Source organism: Callorhinchus milii, unplaced genomic scaffold, assembly GCF_018977255.1.
Source record: "Callorhinchus milii isolate IMCB2004 unplaced genomic scaffold, IMCB_Cmil_1.0 Scaffold14, whole genome shotgun sequence".
Classification (NCBI taxonomy): domain Eukaryota; kingdom Metazoa; phylum Chordata; class Chondrichthyes; order Chimaeriformes; family Callorhinchidae; genus Callorhinchus; species Callorhinchus milii.
In genome coordinates this window covers 6,131,872-6,155,199 of record NW_024704755.1, presented here as the reverse complement: position 1 = coordinate 6,155,199, position 23,328 = coordinate 6,131,872, and the positions used below count along the sequence as shown (strand labels likewise).

The following is a 23,328-nucleotide window of genomic DNA, read 5'->3' as shown; positions in this document are numbered from 1 at the left end:
GGCTCTCAAACACTCTATTACCTCAGACAGTCTTCAGAGCAAGCCTTTATTCCAATCAAAATGTGTTAATTAATCACCCCTATCTAATTGAGAATCTCTCTCGATTTGCTATTTAATCATCTTAAAAAAATAAACTAAATGGCTGGGTTGCTATAGATACATGATGGAAAGGTCAAACCGAGTTTACCTTATCATGATACAGACAGTTACTAATTAGAGATAGGTACTGAATTGGCCAAGTCTAACAGCACTTCTACCCACTATCAATGAGGCACACCAGTGAGATATTAAAATTATCTGCAGCTTCTGAAGATACAAGTAAACTGAACACATCTACTGTTAGCTGCTGGATGAGTCATTTAGTGTTTGTGTTAATACTGTATATCTTTAATGAGGGTTCAGGAAAAGATGCGGGAAACATGTTACTTTTAACAATTCTGATTGCTCCGTAATGCACATCTAATTATTGATGGGCCTCGTCAAATCGTACAGTATTGGCAAAATAGTAGTCTTAAAATGTCACTTTACAGTAAGTATAGTGGTGAATGTGTTTTTTTTAACAAATCTTATCTACATGGCACCACTTTCACACCTCCTAGCAGCCTTGCAAACTACTATTTGTAGAAAATGGAAAGGCAGTTAACTAACCAATAAACTGCACTGCTAAGAGAAACTACAAGCGCAAACCATTTTTGACGATGATTCATTAGAAGGTTTCTATTTTGGATACCAGGCACAGTGTGCTGCGTAACACTCAGAATTTCATGTTTTATCATTACCTCTTTAACAAAACTGAGGGAGTGAATCTGGAAACGTCTCGTCTTTCTTCTGTGTTGATTCAGTGACCGAGAGGCATCTCCCATCGCTGTCGTGCAAGTGAATCTAAACATTCTAAAGGGCAACCATTGAATTTTACCTGTAAACGTCTTAAGAAAGAGAGTTTGAGTTACATAGAGTGATACCGCACGGAAATAGGCCACTGTACACAACTAGTCCGTGCTGGCAGAGAGCACTTTTTGTTTTAGGAAGAAGGTCTATTCTTAGTCAAATAATGCAGTCTTCGTTCATTTCCACCATTTTTAAGGCTGGAGGTTTTCAACGTAGCTGTGAATCAAGCCTCCTCCAGTAGGTATGTGACCATTTTCTAGTTTTAATTTAAGTCACCCAGACTACTTTTTTTTGAAAAAAACACAGATTAGTACCCTTAGCGTTGCATGGCAACCTACAGATGAGTTGATTAAATTGTTCTCTCTCTTTTTAGATTCGCCACAATCCTTCCCCAGCCCCAGCCGAGAAAGCAGACAGGTAATATATACTCAGACCTCTTGACTTGACTGCCAGGAGGTACGTGCGAGTAGCCTGGAATAATACCTCCTCTTTTTCCCCCGTCCCCCACCCTCTTCCTCCTCCGCACCCTCATTTGGAGCAAGCTGAGTGGCTGAAAGTATATATCTAATGCTTTAGTTACAGTACAGGGGATTGCAGAATTGCTTCTGATAGATGCAACTCAGCAGCATCCTGACAGAGCCAGAGATGTGAATTTTCCTGCGATTTACCACGTGGGATGGAATTCACACCATCGGGCTTGAACTCGCTCGTGTGAGGTCTTTTCCAAAACCTGTAAGATGTAACTCTTCTGCCACCTTCCCTTCTGTGCCTGCCTGTAAACCAGGGCTAAGCTCTCAGCCTACCCACAGCCAGAATATCATGACGGGCCACCCAGTGTCAGGAGTCATTTAGCTCTCTGTCTTAGCTTATTTACTGGCCAAGGCCGCTCAACTCGTTTAAACATACAGTTTGATGATGGGAAGACTGGAAGGCGAATAACCTGGAAGGATAAGATCAGAAGGGCTTTCTTCATCCAAACTGATCTTATGATAATACTTTGTTTCAAGATTTACTCTTATCAGCACAGTAACCTATATACCCTGTCTGCTTATCCCATTGTGGGGAGAATGGGGCGCAGGAATTAAAGCAGTTCTGCATGAATATTGGTGAGATGGATTGAAAAATCGATGATTTGAGAAAGCGAGTGGGAGATAAAAAAGGAGATATTTGCGAATATAATCTTCGTTCAGTTCAAGTGTTGCTGATGGATTAATAAGAAAGAAAATTTCGTGGTTTTTTTTGCTCATCAGTTTTTAAAGACAAAAAGTCCAACTTCAAACCGTTTTGGCTGCAGAGTCACGGTTTTCGCTATGGGTGTGCACAACAACAAAGTTACATTTGTATAGCGCCTTTCACGTTGGGAGGAAGTCCCTAGGCATTCAGTGTTTCGGATCCGAGCCGGGGGGCGGGATTGGGGCAGAGTGGAGGGCAGTGGGGTGGGGGGGCGGGGGAGAAGGGTGATCGCAAGCACGGTCGAAGATGAGAGTCTTGAGATAAGTCTTAAAGGAGGCAAGGGAGGGGGCGAGGCAGAGGGCCTGCGGGATGGAGTTTCCATATTGAGTTTATTCTTCTTAAAGTAAATTTAGTAACAGTAGTAGAGCAATGTGGACCGGAATTATTCTACCTGCCTTTGCATCTTATCGCAGTTGTTAGAAAATAATGCCTCAGCTAAGGTGTTAAGACTAAATTTATCGTTGTCAGCACACAATCAGCTCTTTCATTAGAAAAGAACGTGTGTGCATTGGGCGCCTTATCGCTTCGAAACATCTGAACTAAGTGCTTCACAGAGAATTATTTTGGCAAGAGTAGTAACTGTTTTGCAGGCAAATGCAGTAGCCATTTGCGCCAGTAAGTGCCATGGCAACCATGAAGTGAACAACCAGTTAATCTTGAGCATTATAAGCCAGGAGAAATTTTCTTCTCTTTTTAGACAGAATCATGGGATCTTTAACATTCAGCTCAACTGCCAGACTAGACCTTGCTTTCAATGTCTCATCTGTAAGACAGCACCTCTGTCAGTGCAGTGCTCCCTCAATACTATTTTGGAGTGTTATCTTACACGATGAGCTCAAGGCCTGACTTGAGCTCACAACCTTTCAACTCGAAGGCAAGAAATGCTGGCAGCTAAGCCGAACTGACTTCACTTGCCATCTACAGGACAACAACAGAGAATCTGCTGCAATACTGGGTTATTGGAATAGAGTTGAGACCAACTGTGTTTAATGGATAAACCCTTAACAACAATTGCATTTATATAGGGCCCTTCAAGCGGGGTAGCGTCCTGGAGCACTTGACAGTGGTGGAGTCTGACCCCAAGCCGGAGGTAGGGGGGAGGTGACCATAAGCACGATCAAAATACAAGCTTTGTTAAAGTATCTTGTAGATGACTAAGTAAGGCATACCGCATCCCCTGATGGCTCAGTTGGTAAACGGATTCATTGTCTCCTGTGGTACTGAACCATAAAAGCTTGGATTCCTGTGTGGAATTATCTGTTCTTCACCAGGGTGGTGTTTGAAGGGCCAAGATTTGGCCCCCTGGGCTAGGGAGGGAGAAAAATTAGCCTGTGTTTCTGTTACTTATCACGATAGTGATCCTTTATGAAAAGTCTGTATGGAAAAATGAAGACATCAAACGTTCTTGTGATGCCCTCACTGTTGCATAGCCAATCTGCTGTGGGCAGCCACATGGACAACACTCGTACAACCAGAGTCAGGGCAATTGTACCACAGAATGAGATGCAGTTTCAGGGGAAAAAAATGATCAAAAAATTGTTTTAAGGCTGAAAGGATTTGCCACTGCTGTTTCATTATTCCATTGTTGTTTGTGTGTGTGTGTGTGTATGCATATATGTTATTTATACGGAAAATAAAGACTGAACTCTGAACCGAATAGCACTGTGGACAAAGTTGCAGCTGTGTTGATGGCGCAGGCCTGAGAATGGTGCAGTTAATGTATGTGGATTTGATATGGTAATCTGATTATACAGGAGCAGGGTTGTAGCGTGAGATCCCAAATTGGAGTGTCACATGTGCAAGGAAATGAGTTTGGCACTTTGATGGTACAACTTTGGGGAGGAGACCGAGTGGGTCAGTAAATCTGTTTTGAAGCGGACTTCTGTATGGTCAACTGTCCCCTTCCTTCTACTTAAGCAGGAGAAGGTGAATGAAGCACTTATATGGTCCATGTACATAAAATTTATCACTGCTTCATTTCTTCAAAAATATAAAGGGTTTTTTTTCAAAAAAAGTGAAGCTCTTTGATAATCTGTTTTACAATTGACTGAAGATGTTTTCAAGTTGTGGGTTGGTTGAAGCACATTGAAGGATCCCTGTTGGTAAGTAGTTTGCTAGTTTGGGTAGCTGTTGTCTTGGCTCTTCTGTACAGCAGTTTGTGTGGCAGTTGTTTGCGTGTCTGATTTTTCATGCGAGTTTGGTACATCACATCTCCATGCCTGGCGTTTGCTGAGCATTGGGAGTTGGCCACAAATTTTGTAAAGTAGTTTGGATGATCCAGGACTTACTCGGCCAAATGCCTCCATTCCTGATTTCAAATATCAACAGGGGCATGTGGGTAATTTTTTGCCTGTCCGTGATGTAATGTTAAATAGCTCACAGACCAAGTTGAAACTCCAGTGCAGTCGTGGCGAGTGTTGTATTGTCAAGTAGTGTGGTCCTTCAGATGAGATGTCAAGCACTGGTTGAGGTAGACATTAAAGATTCCGTGATGCTGTGCCCCAAACACAATTTTCCAGATTAATTGGTCCCATTCTTTACATGCCTGTTTGTGGGACACTGCCAACAGAAAAAGCTGCGAGCTGCTGCGTTTGCTCACAAGTACACAGTCATTACACTTGACAGCATTTTTTTTGTGAAGCCATTCGAGACCTTCTGAGATCTTCTGTTCTCGATGTTATATCAAATGCGAGGATTATTATTCAATATGCACAAGTCTTCAGATGTTGTCACTAGACTATGAATGACTTAGTCTTATGCGGCATTTAACAATAAATGTGTCTGGAGTTATCAGAAAGGAACGGAAACCTTCAAGGTAAACTTTATGTTGCAGTGATTGGATTTTTGAGCTCTCCTATATGAAGGATTTGTAGGCGGATTTTTGTCTCTACTAACTGAACCATCCACAGAGGGGAAATTTCCATTTTGCCAATTAAGACTCCTAATTGGACTTGGAAATTTACCAGATGTTTCTACACCCTCCATGTTCAAGAGATGGATTCAAAGTAAGGTATTCAAGAGTCTTGCTTCTTTTTAAAAAGTAAAGTATAAATAAGGTTGCATTCCCCTTTAACACACTAGCAGTTTTATCTTCAAAGTTGCTTTTCCTCTATTGAATTGCATTGAGCTGATCCAAACATTGATATAGCTTTGGTCTTCAGTGGAAGTGTCTGAGCTATATCTTTGTATATCTGTCGTCTGACTTTTGAATTTCAATATCATACTTAATTCTTATGAACCTTTTTGAGCGTGCAATAATTGCACAACAAATTGCTCGTTGTGTAAATAGCAAAGCACTTTTAAATCCTGATGCCGTTGTCAAAATCTGAGGTGCAATAACATTAATACATGACTTGTGTTTTAAATAATCACTTCTCCGTAACTAAATACTGCTCTGCCATTTTAAATGGTGAATCTTACTAAAACTTTACTTTTTGCAACAAAAAAAAGTTGATTTCTTTGTTGAAGCTGTTGATTATTGATCTATCTGCAACAGCCCAGCCACCCTTTTGTAAATGGGTCTGATATTCTGCCATTAGAGATTGTGGTTTCAGAAGCTTTCCAAGTAATAAAATGCATCTGTAGTGTGTTATTTTTTTCTGTTCACTTTTGAAGATGGATTCAGGGTCACAGACTAGATAACAGTCTGAAGGACAAAGAGATTATCTGTTTTATATCAAGTTCAGTGAATTGCGGGGGACCTGTTTTGTGGCAAGTTCATTCCATCATGATCACTCCCCCTGTTCTTTCATGGTCAAGTTCAGGAAGGGAGCTGCTGAACGGCTGGGAGCTCTCAGAAGGGTTAGTGGGACTGATAGGCCACTTGCCTCGTTTCAAGATTTCTGGATTGTGGGAAAGTTCGAACATGCTGCTATTTTCTATCTGTTATCGGGACCCTTATCGTAGAGCTCTTGTCTGCATGCTTGGCTAGATAGTCTATGGTCTGAGTTCTGGCAGTGTTTTTCCCCCAACCCCCCCTCTCCACCCTTAGCATAAGTGATTAACCAGAATAGCTAAGAGTTGAATATTAAAAGGCAAAAGCTAGAAGACTTTATGGAAATTTGGTCTTAACATTTTGATTAAAAGCGAATGCTGGAAATTAGAGGTGAGAAACCACTCTTGCTGGTGAAATGCCGTGGCTTTGATGTGCATTTATAATGAAAATTTCTAATCATAGGTGCATATGCTGAATGGGGAGAAGAAAGTCACCCTCGGGTGGTTTACAAACACTAAACTAATGCTGGAGTTATGGTTGTGCAGTTCATGTTGAATATCTTATATTGGAGAAAGTCAATTGATGTTTGTCATACAATATTGTGGCTTATCTACATTCTTCGTGGGATTGAAAATATAGAGCACAGCCACCATCTAATGAAATAATAATGATCCTTTGATATAGCACCTTATTACATCTTTGAGACATCTCAAAGCGCATCACAGGATATACTGTAAAATGAATTGACTGTGGGAGAGAAGCCTTGATGGACTGAATGAGCTACTTCTGTTCCAGTCCGCAGGTTGCTCTTGTTTTTTTATACATTTTTTTCTCTCGTTCTTAATCAGTGCAAGTTCTGTTTGCACCTCGCAACCGTGATTTATTTTGTTATATTGCAATTCCGGTAGCTGTTGGTCAACCTAGAGAATTTCACCTTTCCAGCTCTGATACACGTACATATTTTGATTTGACCTATCACTTCAGTTAATTGTTCCAGCTATATATTCTATATTATCCCTTTGAACAGTTTTGAGTAGGTCCCTGACACGGTACACTGTGCCATCACCGATTAAATTAGCTTTAGTAATATTACTCATGAGTAGGGAGGCATTTGTTCGACAGGAAAGAATTTGTTGTACAGTACTTGCTCCATTTTGTCATGTGCAATTCATTCATTTAACTAACCAGTCCAGAGTTCATTGACAAGCCAAATCTAAAACTGGTTCAGACATTACCGAAGAGTGTAGAGATATGTGTAACATCTTGGCCAAAGTCAGTCCCATTCAGAACTCTTTTAGTCAGATTGGGATTAGGGTAAACGTTGAATTATTGGAAGAACGACAGGATTTTACGTTAAGGTGAACTTCTCTTTCTTTCTTTTCATTTAATATCATTCCCTCCTCTCCTGAAGGTGCTGTCTTTTGCTGGCGTGTAATCCACAGGTGCTAGCCACTCCACAATATCTCACTTGTTCTTCATGTGTGAGCCCAGGTGTGATTGCCAGATGGGTATATGACCATGAAGAGAACCAAAGCCCTGTCCTCATTCAATATCCTTAGGTGCATTTTCCAGCAGGAGGTCACTGGATAGAGAACAGGAGCAAGAAACCTCATTAATCTGAGTTAGGAAGGGTAAATACTGAATTACTAGCAGAATACAAAGTAATTCAGCATTCATTGACATCAAATTGGCAGTTTGGCTAAAAGGCGTTAAGGATGGGTGATGTTTAAGCGTGTGAAGGACGCTATATAAATGCAAATTGTTTATGCAATTGCATAAAAAAGGAAGCATTTAAAGCAGGGCTAGAAGGTTGGTCTTGTGAGCCTGGGGTTTTATTGCATTGTTAAAGCAGAGCAGATTGAACTTGACTGTGCAGTTGGCCTGCAATAGGGTTGCTTGATGCTGACAGTGAGTGGGAAGAGCATTATTTTGTGATTAACAATATTAGTCTGAGAAACTGTCTTCAACTTCTTAAACTGCTTACTCTAGTAAAAAGAGAGTATGTGTAATGAGGGCTTAATTGATGCACGAGTTAAGAATAAGTTATCTTGCAAATTGATTAAAAGTTGCTAGCAATATAGGATGAATGTATGTTCAAACAACATTTTTTGGGTGGAGGGAGGGAGAGTTATTGAAATTCTGAGTTGGTGAAGTTTTTAGCCCAGAGTATTTACTTCAAAGAAGTAAATACTCTGGAGCAGTTATCTGAATAGCCCAACTATGCTTATCTCTGCCGTTGTCTTTCTTTGACCCATACACATGAATCTTCTTAATTAGCCTATTGTCATGTATAGTGCCCTATTTGAAATGACTCTTTGCAGACTTGTCCATTTATTAGAAGACTAGTAATATGAAGGATAACTGGTGTAGACCATTCCAGGAAAAATAATGCAATATCCAGCTTCATAAATTCATGCCCACCACTTTGAGCTGCATGTAATAATAATAACATTAATAATCCTTGCATTTGATATAGAGCTTTTCACATCTTCTCGACGTCTCAAAGCACTTCACAGAATAGACTGTATAGTGAATTGACCATATATTTGTATAAGGTTAGTATATTTGTGTACTAATCTTGAACCAGTCGTTTATTGGGGTGGAGGGTTTGCTGGTTGCTTGATCAATGCCTTGACTTTGAATTGAGAGATCAAATCCAAAGGAAATATGCTTCGGGCTTTTGCGAAAAAATGGTGCAAATCTTCTGAAGCAGAGCGCAAGCTTGAGGATGCCTTTGATTGTTCTGAAACCATCCAGCAGGAGGGTGAGACTCTCCATGCATGCAAACCTGGCGTTGTTTGGTACGGTGGGTCATTCTGAGATCAGGAACTGTGTGTGGGAGCACAAGTGCCTATAGCTGTGGCCCGCACACTGGTGGTTCGTTCTGCTATGAAAACAAGATAAGTCAAATGTTTTGTGAAGTTTACCACTGATTTCTCGTGTCTATCTCATCTTTGGCATCTCCTAATACCACAGTTCCCCTTTCAGTATCATTGGTGCAGATTTGGTAAACATTGAGTGTTTAGAAAACTTTAGTGAATGGTTTGGGGATTGACCTGGAGAGCCAATTACCACTCAAAAACCATGTGATGGTAACTAACCCTTGCTTTGCTAGTACTGGTCTATAAATTGATCGTAAAATGATCATCTCTAATGAGCTGCAAGACTAAATTAGATTTTTATTTCAAAAAATGAGCCAAGCAAAATTAGAACTTTTTCTGAATTTGCTGAAATGAGAGTTTTTGGATGAATATTTCTTAACTTTTTAATGTTTTGAGTCTCGGAGGAAGAGTAATTTATGCACTGACCTACTTCCCAAGAAGAGTCGAAATATCCTTTTTCTTTATTAAAAAAAACATTTTTAGTTTTGAATTCCACTTGGAATTGTTCAGATTTGCTCATCTTAAAATTCTTAAAATATAATTTTTTTTCTCTAAGAACCCAAAACGACTCGCTTTAACTTAAAATATCCCTTTGATAACACCACCCAAGTTTATCATTGAGTTGTCCGTTTTGCAAAAAAAACTCCATCTTGTGCTGTAAAGAAATCTGCCGACTTCTCAGCTGAGTGATGCAATTTTTGTTTAAAAGCATGAAACGAGTTGATGAAATTCCACTATCAGCCCCGAACCAATATGCAAAATATCTTGATGGAAATCAAATAGCTATTATGTTTTCATTTCCATTCCTGCGTATTTGCTTAATGAAGAATAGAAAGATCAGACTGACTGGCCGTGCCTGCATGGCGTGATAACCAGCCGAGGCTCGCAGCAATCCAGAGAAATAACGCCGCTAGTCAAATCAGTCTTAAGTGCCGGCTTAATTTTATCTGGGAAGCACGGAGCTGTGAAGCTGTGCAAGGAGAGATGAGCCCATTGCTGTTTCATTTACATGGGATGGCTCTTTATCAGCAGCCAATTGTTTCAGAGTATTATCTGGCACTCTTTTAATTGCAGTCGAGCTGAAATTAGAAGAATTAGAAAAATTACCTTCTCTTGCTTGGAGCCTCTTTATTCATGGATATTGTTGTGTGCTATGTACAGATTACCAGCTGTTTTGTTCTTTGGCTGTAAATATATATGCCTAGAGTCAGTGTTGGGCTAAAGACTCAGCATATTGAACAAAACATTGGGAAGTTCGTTGCTGAAATAAAATTTCTCTGAATCTTTTGAAGGTCGAGTTTCAAATTCCTGGAAAAGTGTATCCCTAGCACACATTTAAACTATTAAACTGGATGAATTTATTTTAGAACAAATTTGACACCAGTGATAATTGAAGGCTAACTGTTGTTCCATCAAAAGAATATTGTCCTCCATCTAAGGGTCTTGAGGTTATTTCTGAACCAATTGGCCAATAAGTTGCATCAGTTCTTGTCAAGGCCACCAGGTGTAGTACTTTGCGATGGCAGAAAAGCTGCATTTTGGGCACCAGAGCAGGAACAGGATTCATCCCTCGTAGACGGGCCTTTTCAGTTGGCTGATGAGTGACTGTGTAGCATTCCAGCCATCTCAAAAGAAAACACGGTGTATATTTTGTTTTGACTGTCTCCCAATCGATTTATTAAATGATTTTTGGCTTCATTAGAGCGCTACTCTTTGCCATTACACCATTTTGGCAGAAACTTTGCATAAATTTCAAGCAATGGTATTAGGATGAGTGATTTTGAAAGGAAGTCTGGATTATTGTTTTAATGCTTTTGTTTCATTTGACCAGAAACAAGAGTTAATTTTGTGTCTCGATCAGTGTCTCGATTTGTGTGCGTGTGTGTAGTAAGAAAAGAAATGGGAGGGAAAAAAGGGCATAATTGCTCAACACTTTCCATTGTAGGATTTGTCCTTGAAAATGCACCTGCAGACTGAAGGCGTAACTTTCTGTTATGTGTACGTAACTCCATGTAAATTTGACTTAACTTTCTGTTCTGTGTTTTCAGGGTTAGTGTCACCTTGTGATCTGCATTGTAACCTAACTGTGATGCCAATGTACCATTCCGATTTACTCTCATTTCTATAGAAGTTAATTTATCGGAGAATCAGTGGGATTATTGGTCGTCAATGGACAACATTATCGTAGTATAATATTTAACCACCTGCTTTTTTTATCTTTTAGAAACAGAACAGCTGTAATATCTGATGTAAATGGTTGAAGTCTGAAGTTGTACAGTTCCGAGTTCAGGAACAGTCAGATAGCTTTCAATGGTGACCAGGGTGTGGTAATATCCAACGCAATCGAATTTTAACAAGCTGTCATAAATTGTCTGATGAAAGAGTATGAGCTGTTATAACCTTGGAGCCAAGGAATGGCATGCATTCTTGCCTATACATGAGGATAGCACAATTACTCCAAAACATTTATTAAAATGCAAAAGAATAGTGAACGAGAGAGAAAGACTGGTTTCATTATAAAGAAGGTGCTAGAAATACAAAAGCTGAGAGTGGAACAGCTTGCCTTTTGTATGTTTCACAAGTAACAGCGAAATCTGTGCAGTGACATTGCCTGAGATCAAATCATATGACATTTAATATTGGGTTGAATGCAGATAAGTACCAAAGGGTTGACCTTGCACTGTTGCCCTGAAAACGCATTGTGCCATTTTGTAGCTTGGATGTTTTGCTCATTATTGGACTGTTCAATGTGTATTTTCAATGCATGCAAAGCTGAAACTTTGAAACCACGATCTTGAGACTTGAGGGGACTGGGTAAAAGTGGCCTTTATATAAGGATGGCCTCTGAATAAGGAAGGGTTTGTTGGTGCTCGAACCAGGCTGTTCTAAGGTGTTTAACCTGGTTGCTGAATGGAAGTGGTTGCTTGAACAGGTTTGACTATAAGTGATACTAGCTTAATTGGTCCATAGTCATTTACCTCATATTCATTGGATTAGCCATCATTTTCTCGTTTCGCAAAGCATACAGTCAAGTCAATTCACTTTATAGTATATTTTGTGAAGCACTTTGAGACATCTCGATAATGTGATAAGGTACTATATCAAATGCAAGTGATATTATTATCATCAATAAGAATGCTAATTACTACTGTTTATCCCTTTCCTGTATTTTGACGGGAATTACATTGTGGTCATCTGCAATGAGCACTATTCTTGTTCTGTACTTATTTGACTTGTATGTGGGGGAAAAAAAAACTAATTGTGCTATTTTAGAGAAGATGATTTGTGATGAATTGTCTTTTTTACACAACAGGTTGTTGACTTATTTGATTCATTCTAAATGCGCTTAAGTTACTTGCCAACACAATAAATTTCTAATTCAGCAAATGTAAGTTAGTGATGAGCTGGCAGATGAGTTTGCATGTATTTTGATTGATTGCACAACTTGTCATTTCCAAAATGTGGTTTTATATTTTTTTTGTTGCTGATAACTGTTCTATCTAACTGCCTTCTAAATGCACACCCTATTCACAGAACTTGTATGAATAAACTTCCCCCACACAAATCTTGCTTTATCTGTTTGACGTTTTAGATCTTTCCGCTATAAACTATGTAACAATTGTTGGAGCTACACTTCTTGTCATCTAGTTTGCAGTGCTCGCTGAGAAATTGTTAACGGGATATCAGAGGCTTTAAAAAAATACATTGGTATGTACTTGATTAAAACATTTAACAGTATTGAGTGAGGAGTTACTTTTTTTTCCACCAAGGATAACAACAGAACACAGGCAAAACCATTGTTGATGACCATTCAGTTATGATTTAAGGTCATTCCTGTTGTTTCATATGTGTCTGAATTTTGCCTCTGTGTATCAGGCGTTCAATTGCATCTGGAGCTAGGGGAGCTTAACGAGGCTGTTATTTGAGCAATCTAATGGTAAGTCATCTGATTAAATTAAACCATATAAGACTGGCTACTGATGTGAATTAAGTTTTGATACACAATCAGGTATTAATGGACAGTGCCAGTGGAACTCTGGACATTAGACGGTATCTGCTTCAAGCTGGGACCATTAATTTAACCCACTCAATGAAAAGCATTGCATTTATTGACTTGCTCATAAGAAGCACGCCCCAATGTCTGTTCCACGGTGCCCCTTCTTGGCTGTTCAGTGATTGATCCGGCAAAACTAAATTGGAATACCAGGATTCGGCATGTTTCATATTATTGGAAAGCATTTATTGTATGCTTTTGGTAAATTCGTATGAAAAAAATATTATGCATGAGCCTAGGTCTCATCATTCCTGGGGTTTTTAAAGTGCCAAATCATTTTCAGGTCCAAGCATAACATTTCCATTAGCAAGTTTCTCAGTGCCTTCTTATCAAGTGAACGTTTCCAGTTTTAAGGGTGTGGGCACATGGATTCAGAGAGCGGCAATTGGCCCAGTTTCAGGCAGGTATTTACTGAATTAAAATCAGAAAGGAGAGAAGAGAATCCCACCGCAAACAGTAAGGAAAAGATTAATCTACTTGTGACAGACCCTAAAATGTCAGTATTAACGTGAGTGGGGTCAGTTAGGGTTTTGCTATTTTCTGCTGCCCATGTCTGGTTTTATCTGACTGCCTTTTAAATACACACCCTATTCACAGAAGTTTTATGAACAAATTTCCCCCACGCAAATCTATGGTTATGTTTTATTTGACTTATCGATTGAAATTAGAAAGAAGAGGGGGGGGGGGAATCCCGTTGCAAACAGTAATGAAGAGATCTTTTGGCAACCCAATGTGATAGATCCTAAAATCTCAGTATTAACATGAGTGGAGTCATGTAGAGATTGACTATTTTCTACTCACCATGTCTGGCCTTTTGCAACTCTTAACAAAACCTATACCAAGCCAGATTGGTAAAATCAGTTCCTATTTTATAACTGTTTTTGTTACCTGTGTTAATGCCAAAGCCACTACATCCATACCTATGTGTTATGGAGATGACATTCTGAATCCTTCAACTTATTTAAAAAACTAAGCTGCCTTTAGAGTCAGCCTTCTCAAACTTCATCAAAGGATACATTAATTAGACCTGTACTGCCTCCAGCAATCAGCAACATTAGTTCCCACAAACCCCACAAGTTCAGTGAATACAGAGAATCTGCAGCAGTCACTTTTTTCTCAATATAATTTATGATTAGAAATTGCACACGAGAGCCAGGATGTCTCCTGTAAGTGGGGGTGAACAGTCATTCAATCAAGGCTTGTGACAGTTCAGTTATGACTTAAGGTCTTTTCCCTGTTGTTTGATGTCTGCTTTCGTCTCTGTGAGTCAGGCAGTTATCTTGTCAGCCTGCTTTTGACATAAATCTTATTGTCTCCTTAATGTAATATGCATGCATGAAGAAACAAACAACAACAAAAACTGTATTGCTTGAATTGTAGCTGTGAAGCCAGTTTGCCGTAACTCTGGAGGCATTCATAGTAGGTGCACACCAGAGTTGAAATGTAATGAGTAAATATAACTTCAAATGTACCTAAGCATGAAATCTTGAAGACACAAGTCATTTCCAACATGATGAATTGAATAGTCCACAATTTTGTTATGCTGGATGTGTGATGCCACCAAAAAATGGGATTTCTGTGCTAGGGAGCCAAGTCGAGGCAATAAATTCCCCTTGAAGTACAATTACATATTCCACGAGGCATTGTGGAATCCATCCAGCAATCCAGTTAGCGCTGAATTTCAATAAATCTAAAGAACAAATGGATTCCGACAGCAGAGGCAATAATCCAGATTCTTGCTTACGTTTCAAAAAAAACAGCATGGTATCTTTAATGGATAATAATCTTTCTCTTCCCACCCACTTCAAACTCTTTTCCCCCCCACGCCATCCACCACACACAAAAAAAGAGTCTTGGTATGTTAATGTCTAACTAAACTAAAGCTTGCAATTTGACCATGAGAGAAAACAATTGTTGATTAATTGTATTGGATATTTTAAGTACGTATTGTTTTCTATTTTGGTGCCATTATTACGATTTTTATTTGATCTTGAACTTGAAAGCTGAAGACTGCCATTTTTATGAAAATAATAATGAACATAATGGTAATTTCCAAAGTAATATGCTCCGGTAAAGAAATTTAATTTTTATTCAATTTGTTTATTTGAAATATTGCAATCGCATGATTTTAATTTCATTGAAGTTGCTTTTTATTTCTGTGCTGCATACATTACACCATGTCAGTCAAAATAGTTATCTCGGATAGAGAGATTTTTCTTTCTTTCATTTCAGTGAGTAAACTAAGCGGTTAGGAGGAAATGTCTTTAAAATACAATATAACTTTAATGGACTTTTCAGCAAAATTTAGGGTTAAATTGTTTTCAAATGAATTTACGTGCAGTATATATATCTGGATAAGAATCTAGGGGAAGTTCTTATTCTAAAGAAACTTGGTATTGCAAAAGGCCAACAATGTAATTTCTTGTGCGTAATCTCAATTTGGTTTCTGTGAGCAGTTGATTGGTGTGAGGGTTAGGTAATAACTTCTTTGGTGCTGTTTCTCATGGCATTGAGTCTAGTTCGCTGTTCCTAAATTCCCTGTTACATGGAGTCACTTTGGATTAATGTTAGCAGTTGTCAAACTGATGTTGTGGGTTTTACAAATCTGGTTCTGTTGTACTTTATTTTATATTATTTGACTTCTCTTCCCATGTTCATGTGGTGGAAGAAGAAGGTCTTGAGATGGGCCTTGAAGTAAGGAAGCGAGAGGGCAAGGGGAAGGCACTGTTGAATGGTTGATGAGTCACAAATGCATTATTAAATCCTATGCGATGAGGTAGGGAATACGACCCTGGCAGGCGGGATAGGCTGGCAGTAAGTGGATAGGGTCAGCCTTATATAAGGTATATGCCATTAGGGTTACGTTTCACTTGTTAGACCAGGCCCAATTTATCCTCCATGATAAATAATAATCCTTGCATTTGATATAGCACTTTATCACGTCGTTGAGAAGTCTCAAAAGCGCTTCACAGAATTTACACTGTGTATTTTGTGGGAGGCAGTCAATTGCACACCACAGTGTTGTGGATTGAGGCCAGCAAACTCATCACAGACCATTATTTGAACCAATATGCTACCTTGCCTGTCTGTAAGCTGCAGGTCTATCCATTGCACTGTATCATCAGATCTCCAATATCTTTATTTTTCGAGTGGGCGATGAACTGAGTATATCATTTTTTCTGGTATACTAAGAGACATTTTGATTTCATGCAATGGTAGTAATACTGTCAAAGGTTGCATGGAGGAGAGGGGATGTTACCTAGATTTCGTAGATGCATATCAGTTTTATCAGCTGTTGTCATCTACGTTGGAATAACGGCATTATATACTGTAGATGGAACTGGAGAAAGATGATTGTTCAAGATGTGTAAAAAGGATACTGTCATAGTATCTCAAAGGTCTAATCAAACTCTGTGTAGAAGTGAATGTGAGAGATTGCCCTTTAGTATGAAAGTAGCTGAGGGTGAATTTGAGATAGAATCGGTTGATAATTTTCAAGCAACAAAGTCCAAGGAATCTGTCTCGTTGGCAGTTGGTGAACTGCCTTTCTTGCTGCTAAGCTTTCCTTTGTAGGTGGTAACAGGAAGGGGTTTGAATTGACACCTTCATGGAAATTGTTTGCGCTGGTTAGAATCGTTTTTCTGAAACTTAAAAATTGCTGAGTGCGATTTAATTCCACATAAATCTAAAATCTGGTGCTGATTCCATTATGTGATGCATATAGGTTATATAGATGGGATGAAACCATCAAGGGGAATCTGGCCATATTCCCATTGTTGAATGAATATAAAGCCTTGACCAAATAAGGCTCCATATTTATCATTTTCATTTTCAAACAGGGCCAAGAGTCTTCCCCTCCTTACAGGCTTGTTACACACTAAGTGTTGCTGGTTCCAGTCTTCAGCTGACACTGCACAGGGTTAAATGAAAGCCAATGGATAAGATAATCCAAGTGTTGAAGGGAGAAAGTTTTGTGGTTGAAAGGGCCTTTTTTCTTTTTTTCTCTCCTGTTGGTACAACAACTGCAATTCCTAATAAGTATCTCCCAATGGTACCACGTCTCTCTAAGGATAACTGATTTGTTTTCTTCTCCCAACTCTCCTAAAGGTTCCTGCTTTAAACACTAGTCGTTTTGTGAAGAAATACCTGGTCCCATTTGGCACTGACACCCTCCACCTTTAAGAACAGGAACTTGGCTGGAAGGGTGGAATATTGAACATGTAGTTCCTCAATCCAAAAGAAGTGCAGTGCCACTGCTATTGTGTAACTCTCTCCTTTGCTCCTAAAGGGTTTGCTTTGCCCTCCGTAAAGCTATCTTGTAGTTGGCTTCTGCTTAAACTTGGATTCAATGATGATCCAGGGAGAATCTGATACAGAATGAAACAATTAATGTTGCACCAGTTCTGGGCAAGATATACAAGCCGTGTATAAATGTTTTATTGTGTTTGAGCTGAATGTGGTAATCTTGAATCACCTTGATTTTCAGGATGACAAAATGCCAGTTAAACCAGTTACTTTATCAGAAAATGACATAGGACAGACAAATTAAACATTACGTTTCCCAGCACCCTCTGAGCAGTTCCACAATCGTTTTTCACTTCTGCTTCTACACTTTACTGAGGTGATGTACGGTTTAAAGGCATCAATCATGCAGATTTGCTAATGAAATATTTTCAGGTATAAATTTGCTGTGGGCAAGTTGGCTGCCATGTTTGCCTACAAAGTACGCAGTCACTACATGTTGGAGTGAAGTCCTGTCAAGTGCTTTGAGATGCCCTCCTGACATGAAAGACTTCAGATCAAATATAAGGATTATTGTGAATGATCAAATTCAGGTGATCAATTTTGTGAAGTTGAGACTCAAAGGGCAGGCCTACAAGTTTGTAACTCTACCTCCTCTATTGAGATTTTGAGTTTAAACACAAAAACTCAGTTCTATCCATTTTAACTCTTTATTATGAAAGTGTTTCTCTGGCAGAATTATGGATAGGGTTGTAAGTAGGTTTGTTTTGTTTTTTCCACGGATGAAATCTGGTCTCCAGATTTCATTGATAAAACAGGTTGGAAGGAAGCGCTATATTTGATCATTTAGAAGAGCAAAGTTTGGTGATTTATTGATGTGTTGTCCTTTGCTTAAAGGTTCCATTGACGAAATGGAGGAAGGCGAGGAGAATGTAACTGATAGCAGCATGTCCGAAAAAGAAGCAGGTGTTTCAAACCATGATGAATCAACAGATTGTAATACTTCCAACTCACTTCACAGTGAAGGTAATTTGACACTCATCTTTGTCATTGCACTTGATTTTAACATAACATAACATGTAGGAGCAGGAGTAGGCCATTCGGCCCTTCGAGCTTGCCCCGCCATTCAATCATGGCTGATCTTCTAATCTAACTCCAGCTAATACCATAACCCTGCCTTATCCCCATATCCCTTAATCCCTTTTGCAATAAGAAATCTATCTATCTCAGTCTTGAATATGTTCAAGGACTGAGCGTCAACAGCCCTTTGGGGTAGCGAGTTCTATACATTCACCACCCTTTGAGTGAAGAAGTTCTTTCTCAACTCAGTGCGAAAGGGCTGGCCTCTGATTTTAAGGTTGTGACCCCTGGTTTTAGTTTCTCCAACCAGGGGAAACAATCTACCACTATCTACTCTATCATGCCCTTTGATGATCTTATAGGTTTCTATAAGATCCCCTCTAATTCTTCTATATTCTAGAGATAATAGGCCCAAATTGGTCAGCCTATCCTCGTAACTCATCCCCTTCATCCCTGGTACTAACCTAGTAAATCTACGCTGCACCCCCCCAAGGCAAGTACATCCTTCCTTAAATAAGGAGACCAAAACTGCACACAGTATTCCAGGTGTGGTCTCACCAGAGCCCTATACAGTTGCAGCAAGACTTCCCTACTCTTATACTCTAATCCTTTCATAATGAATGCTAACATACCGTTCGCCTTCCTAATTGCTTGCTGCACCTGCAGACTAACTTTCTGTGATTGGTGTACAAGGACACCCAAGTCCCTCTGGACGCTAATACATTCCAACATTGTCCAACAAGTATAAGTTTGTATCAGTAAAAAAAATAGAATTCCAAGCCCCGCAAATTGTGTTGCATCCACTTATTCCACTTGTCTTGGTAGAAGAACCTGTAGAAGAGTAAGTCACATTTCTTAAACATTGTATTATAAGTTATCTGCCTTAATACAAAGTCATTCTGTTGCGAAGACAACATCCTGAAGCGTCCCTCACACTTGTTAAGTTATGATGCATAGTGTAAATATATTACTCAACAGATACTCATTTAGAAATAATGGAAGCATCTAACAAAATTCCTCCAAATCATTTTCCGAAATAGGTAAGCAGGCGGCATCCCTCTGGGAGAGAGTGCACACTCAATTTCAGGCACGCAGAAATGTCCACACTTTGGTGTCTTGTATTTGTGGAACGAGTCTGGTTCAATTCCTTTCACTATTCAAAAAGAGAAGGGAGTTTTTCCTGGTATCCTGGAAGGGAAATCCCCAAAAGCAAATTGGTCATTCACTCACTCCATGGCTATTTTGTGGGACACTGCTGTGCGCAAACTGGTTGCCAAGTTTCACCCATGAAATACCCAGTCACTACACTTTACAGTATATCCTATGAAGCGCTTTGAGATAACGACGTGATAAGGGTTCATATCAAATGCGAGGAATACTATTATTACTATTGAATGGAAACCTGTTTGGATACTGGTGTTGGGTTTCCACATCTATCAGACATACAGATAACCCAAACAAAATCTTTTTGGACCATACGCATCATGGTGCACACACTGTGTGACTCTAGTCCTGAAGATATTACACCCTGATCTTAAATCTACACCTCTTATTTTAAAAAATCAAGTTAAGCACAACAGGTGAAAGGCACTATACAAATATAATCTTGTTGTTGCAAGTGATGAGAATTGTGATGTGCATTGATGGGTAGAGTCGAATGATTTGGATTCATGATGATGGAGGAGTGACATTGTCATGGGGTTGGAAAAATTATTTAACGCAACTCCAATGTCTATAAACTTGATAAATAAGGAAAATGAGGAATTTGCAACTGTAAATCATTCAGTTTCGCGGCTGGCAATGAATCTAGTCTCTGCAGGGTTGAAAAAATTGTTTTTTTAAATTTTTTTGGTTCACTTGTAAAGGATAACTTATTGTGTTTGCACTTCATAGACTACAGCACAACTCTTTTTCAGCCAATCCATTTTCAAGTTGATGGCCCATGTCCTGATTTAGTAATTTATGAATTTGATAGCCGCACTCAATAACACTTTTTTGTTGCCTTATCGTTGGAGCACTTGATGTATTGAACATAAGCGCTTGCTGATCAGTAAAACCGTCAGATGTGTCATATTTAAAGTCATGTTGCAATCATTTCAAACTGAATTTGGTGCCTGTAGTATTTTCTTTTGTACATGAGCAAGCTATCATGAAAAAATCAATTGACACATGGAAGTGTGAAGAGCAAGGATTCGATCAGCTGCTTTTATGTAATGTTGTAGTTTTTTTTATTTCTAAAACAGTTTTAAATCATTAAACACTTTGAGTGATTTTTAACTCTTCAAATATTCTTATTAAAATTTGTATCATCTGCAAAATGCACATGACTAGATTTTAAAAATTCTTCTGTGACGGGGCTCGATAGGTTTCCTCTGGCAGGTGGGTCGGTGACCAGAGGACATAGATTTAAGATAATTGGCAAAAGAACCAGAGGAGAGATGAGGAGAAATTTATTTACCCAGAGAGTTGTTACGATCTGGAATGCACTGCCCGGAAGCAAATTGGATAGCAGCATTCAAAAGGGAATTGGATAGGAACTTGAAAAGGAAAAAAATTACTCTATGGAATAAGAGTGGGGAAATAATAATAATAATAATCCTTGCATTTGATATAGCGCTTTTCACGTCGGGAGGACGTCCCAAAGCGCTTCACAGAACATACTGCAAAGTGAATTGACTGTATATTTGTGGGCGAACGCGGCAGCCAATTGCGCACAGCAATGTCCCACAAACAGTCGTAGATTGAAAATGACCAATTTTTAATTATTTTTTTTTTTTTTTTTTTTGGAGGGATTATTATTAGGCTCTGTGTGGAGTAAGGAAACTTGCCCAAGGTTTCGCCCTGACCTGCCTGGAATTGAACTCAGGTCTCTCACTTGCAAAGCGAGTGCTCTAACCACTGAGCTACAGGACTCCACAGATGTGACTGTAGCTCTTTCAAAGAGCTGGCATAGGCATGATGTGCCAAATGGCCTCCTTCTGTGCTGTAAGATTCTATGACGGGTCTTGACACACATGGTACTGTTTATGGCAGTAGATATTGTTCAATAATGATAAGCATTTTGACATTGGACCATTTAGCTCAGTGCTTGTTTGTGTGAATTCTGCCAAATTGTTTTTCATTTTTGAAATGCTTTGGAAAAATGTCAGGTGTTAATCTCATGGCAAGAGTAGATATAGCCATAAGTAATGGAACTTTTTTATAGATTTTTTTTGAGGGGGGTGTTCAAGGTTAATTGATGTGATTCCTATCAGCTCATCAATAGTACTTAATCTTCCCTCCCCTTCCCTCTCTGTTAACTCCCATCCTCTCCCCAAGATATTGATATCGGTCTTATCAAAATTCCTTTCACAATAAACTGAAAATCTTTAGACTAACATCTGCAAACTGAAAAACTATGAATCACTTGATCATCTAAATGATAAGCAACTGTCTGGTATGAAAAAAAGTTATTGGTTCACTTCCTTATGACGTCGTTTCCTGAATTGATGTGTGAAAAACGACTTTGCACAGTGTTCAAAGTACAGCCAGTAGTGGGGCAGAAATCTCTGATTTGTCCATTTCATCTGTTTTTGAGCGATGCAAAGAATAGGTGCTGTTTCTTTTTAAAAAAATCATGTAAAATTGCAAGGACGGTTATTAAATCTTGGGTTTTCTGATGATGGGTGAAAAGCAAACATAACTTTGGACTCCTGAAATTCAGTTACTGATGTTTAGGAGTCAGGTCTTGCGGTCTGTATATTTAATGTATCGAGTCTTGGTTACTGCTGAAGTTGTCTTGAATTGTTTCCTCTTTTTCAAATCAGCCCCTAAAATTAGGTTTGCAAATGATGCAGGAAATAAACCCAATGTACATGTTGGACTTGAACTCACCATGCAGTTGATTGTTTTTTGGCATCGTATGAATTCATTTCAAACTAAAATTTTTTATTGTACATTCCTGTGAATCCTTCATCATTTGTTTTGAGATAAATCACAAAATGGCACTTATCCGCCTTGTAATAATTTTCTGATTCACATTGTACGTAAATTCTTTCCATGTATTGATCTTTTGAATTTTTTACGCTCTTTCCTTCTGGCTTCCACAGGTGTGCAAGCTGTTGCTCTCTCATTGAGAATGTTATCTTTGAAACAAATCTCTTCTGCAACAAACTGATTCCAGTTGTGAAGCTTTAGTCATGTCATTGACTGAGTGGAACAAATGTATTGGTGTTTCTTTGCTGGACTTCTTTTTCTGTTAACATTTTAAAACTATTCTATGTACTGTAATAGGTTAAAAATTTATTCTGCAATTCAATACATGCATTATATTGTGGTATAGCGGTAAGCAGTTTTAGTGACCACTTTCGTATTGATGAAGACAAGAGGTTGGGAAAAAGAATAGATTCAGCACCACAATTGTGTTGTTGCCAGATTAGATTGGACTAAAGTGAATGTTCGTTGTTCCCAATAATGAAAGAAGTCACGAGTGTGGAAATTCTGCTATCGATTTTAAAGTATCTGGCATCTTTTTCAGCAGATAGTACAGCGTAATAGTAGTTCCTTCTCTGTAGAGATTCTCTCACATTGTAACATGAAAATCTGTATTCCTGCATATGGTAGTAAAGCGACTCCTAAAGAGTTTCTGTCAGATATTGGAGAGTAGCGGGTACAAAATGAAATGGACATCAAAGCATCATTAGTGGAATTTTCTTCGTATTTTCCTGACCCACAAATGCTCCATTTTCCTTTCCAATTATCCACCAAAGTTTAGCAAAAAAAAATTGGAAATGCTCCAGAAAAGGCAGCTTGCTTTCACCAGACTTTGCCCTCTGTATAAAAGGGAAGTGCACATTTATCAGATGTGAGCTCAGATAGGGTTGGGGTTAGGGAGTTCGGAAGCTGATAACACGCTACACCTGGTACAGGTTTGTTTCACAAAGCAGATAAGTAGATAACAATATTAGGGTGGGAGAGCTTCAATTTGTAATACTTCAATGTTTCCTAAAATTAGAAAGGCACATACGTCATTCATTTCTATTATTGCTGTTATAACCTATTGATAAAGGTTAAAAGCATTTCAATTTGTGTGATACTAATCATTTTGTTATCCTTCCATATTGATAATCCAAAAGTTAATGACGCAACAGAATGTGTATTTATGACCCGTATTGATTTGAAAATGTTAGTTATCACAGCGTTAATGTAAAGACAAATATGCCCTTTGGGCGATAATCTATAGAACTGTCATATGC

At 38.8% G+C, this 23,328-nt stretch overlaps 1 protein-coding gene across 6 annotated transcripts in view; it reads left to right on the top strand.

Moving 5' to 3' along the window:
• zfpm1 (zinc finger protein, FOG family member 1) overlaps positions 1-23,328 on the top strand; it is an 87,004-nt gene that overhangs the window by 7,532 nt on the left and 56,144 nt on the right. For 5 of the 6 annotated variants that reach the window (XM_007889352.2, XM_007889350.2, XM_007889355.2 and 2 more), the window contains exon 2: positions 17,912-18,040. In XM_007889352.2, the coding sequence (XP_007887543.2) occupies positions 17,926-18,040 (115 nt within the window). In that variant the 5' untranslated portion in view covers positions 17,912-17,925. Of the gene's footprint in view, positions 1-1,261; positions 1,306-17,911; positions 18,041-23,328 lie in introns of all 6 variants that reach the window. The other variant, XM_007889351.2, reaches the window with a different exon arrangement.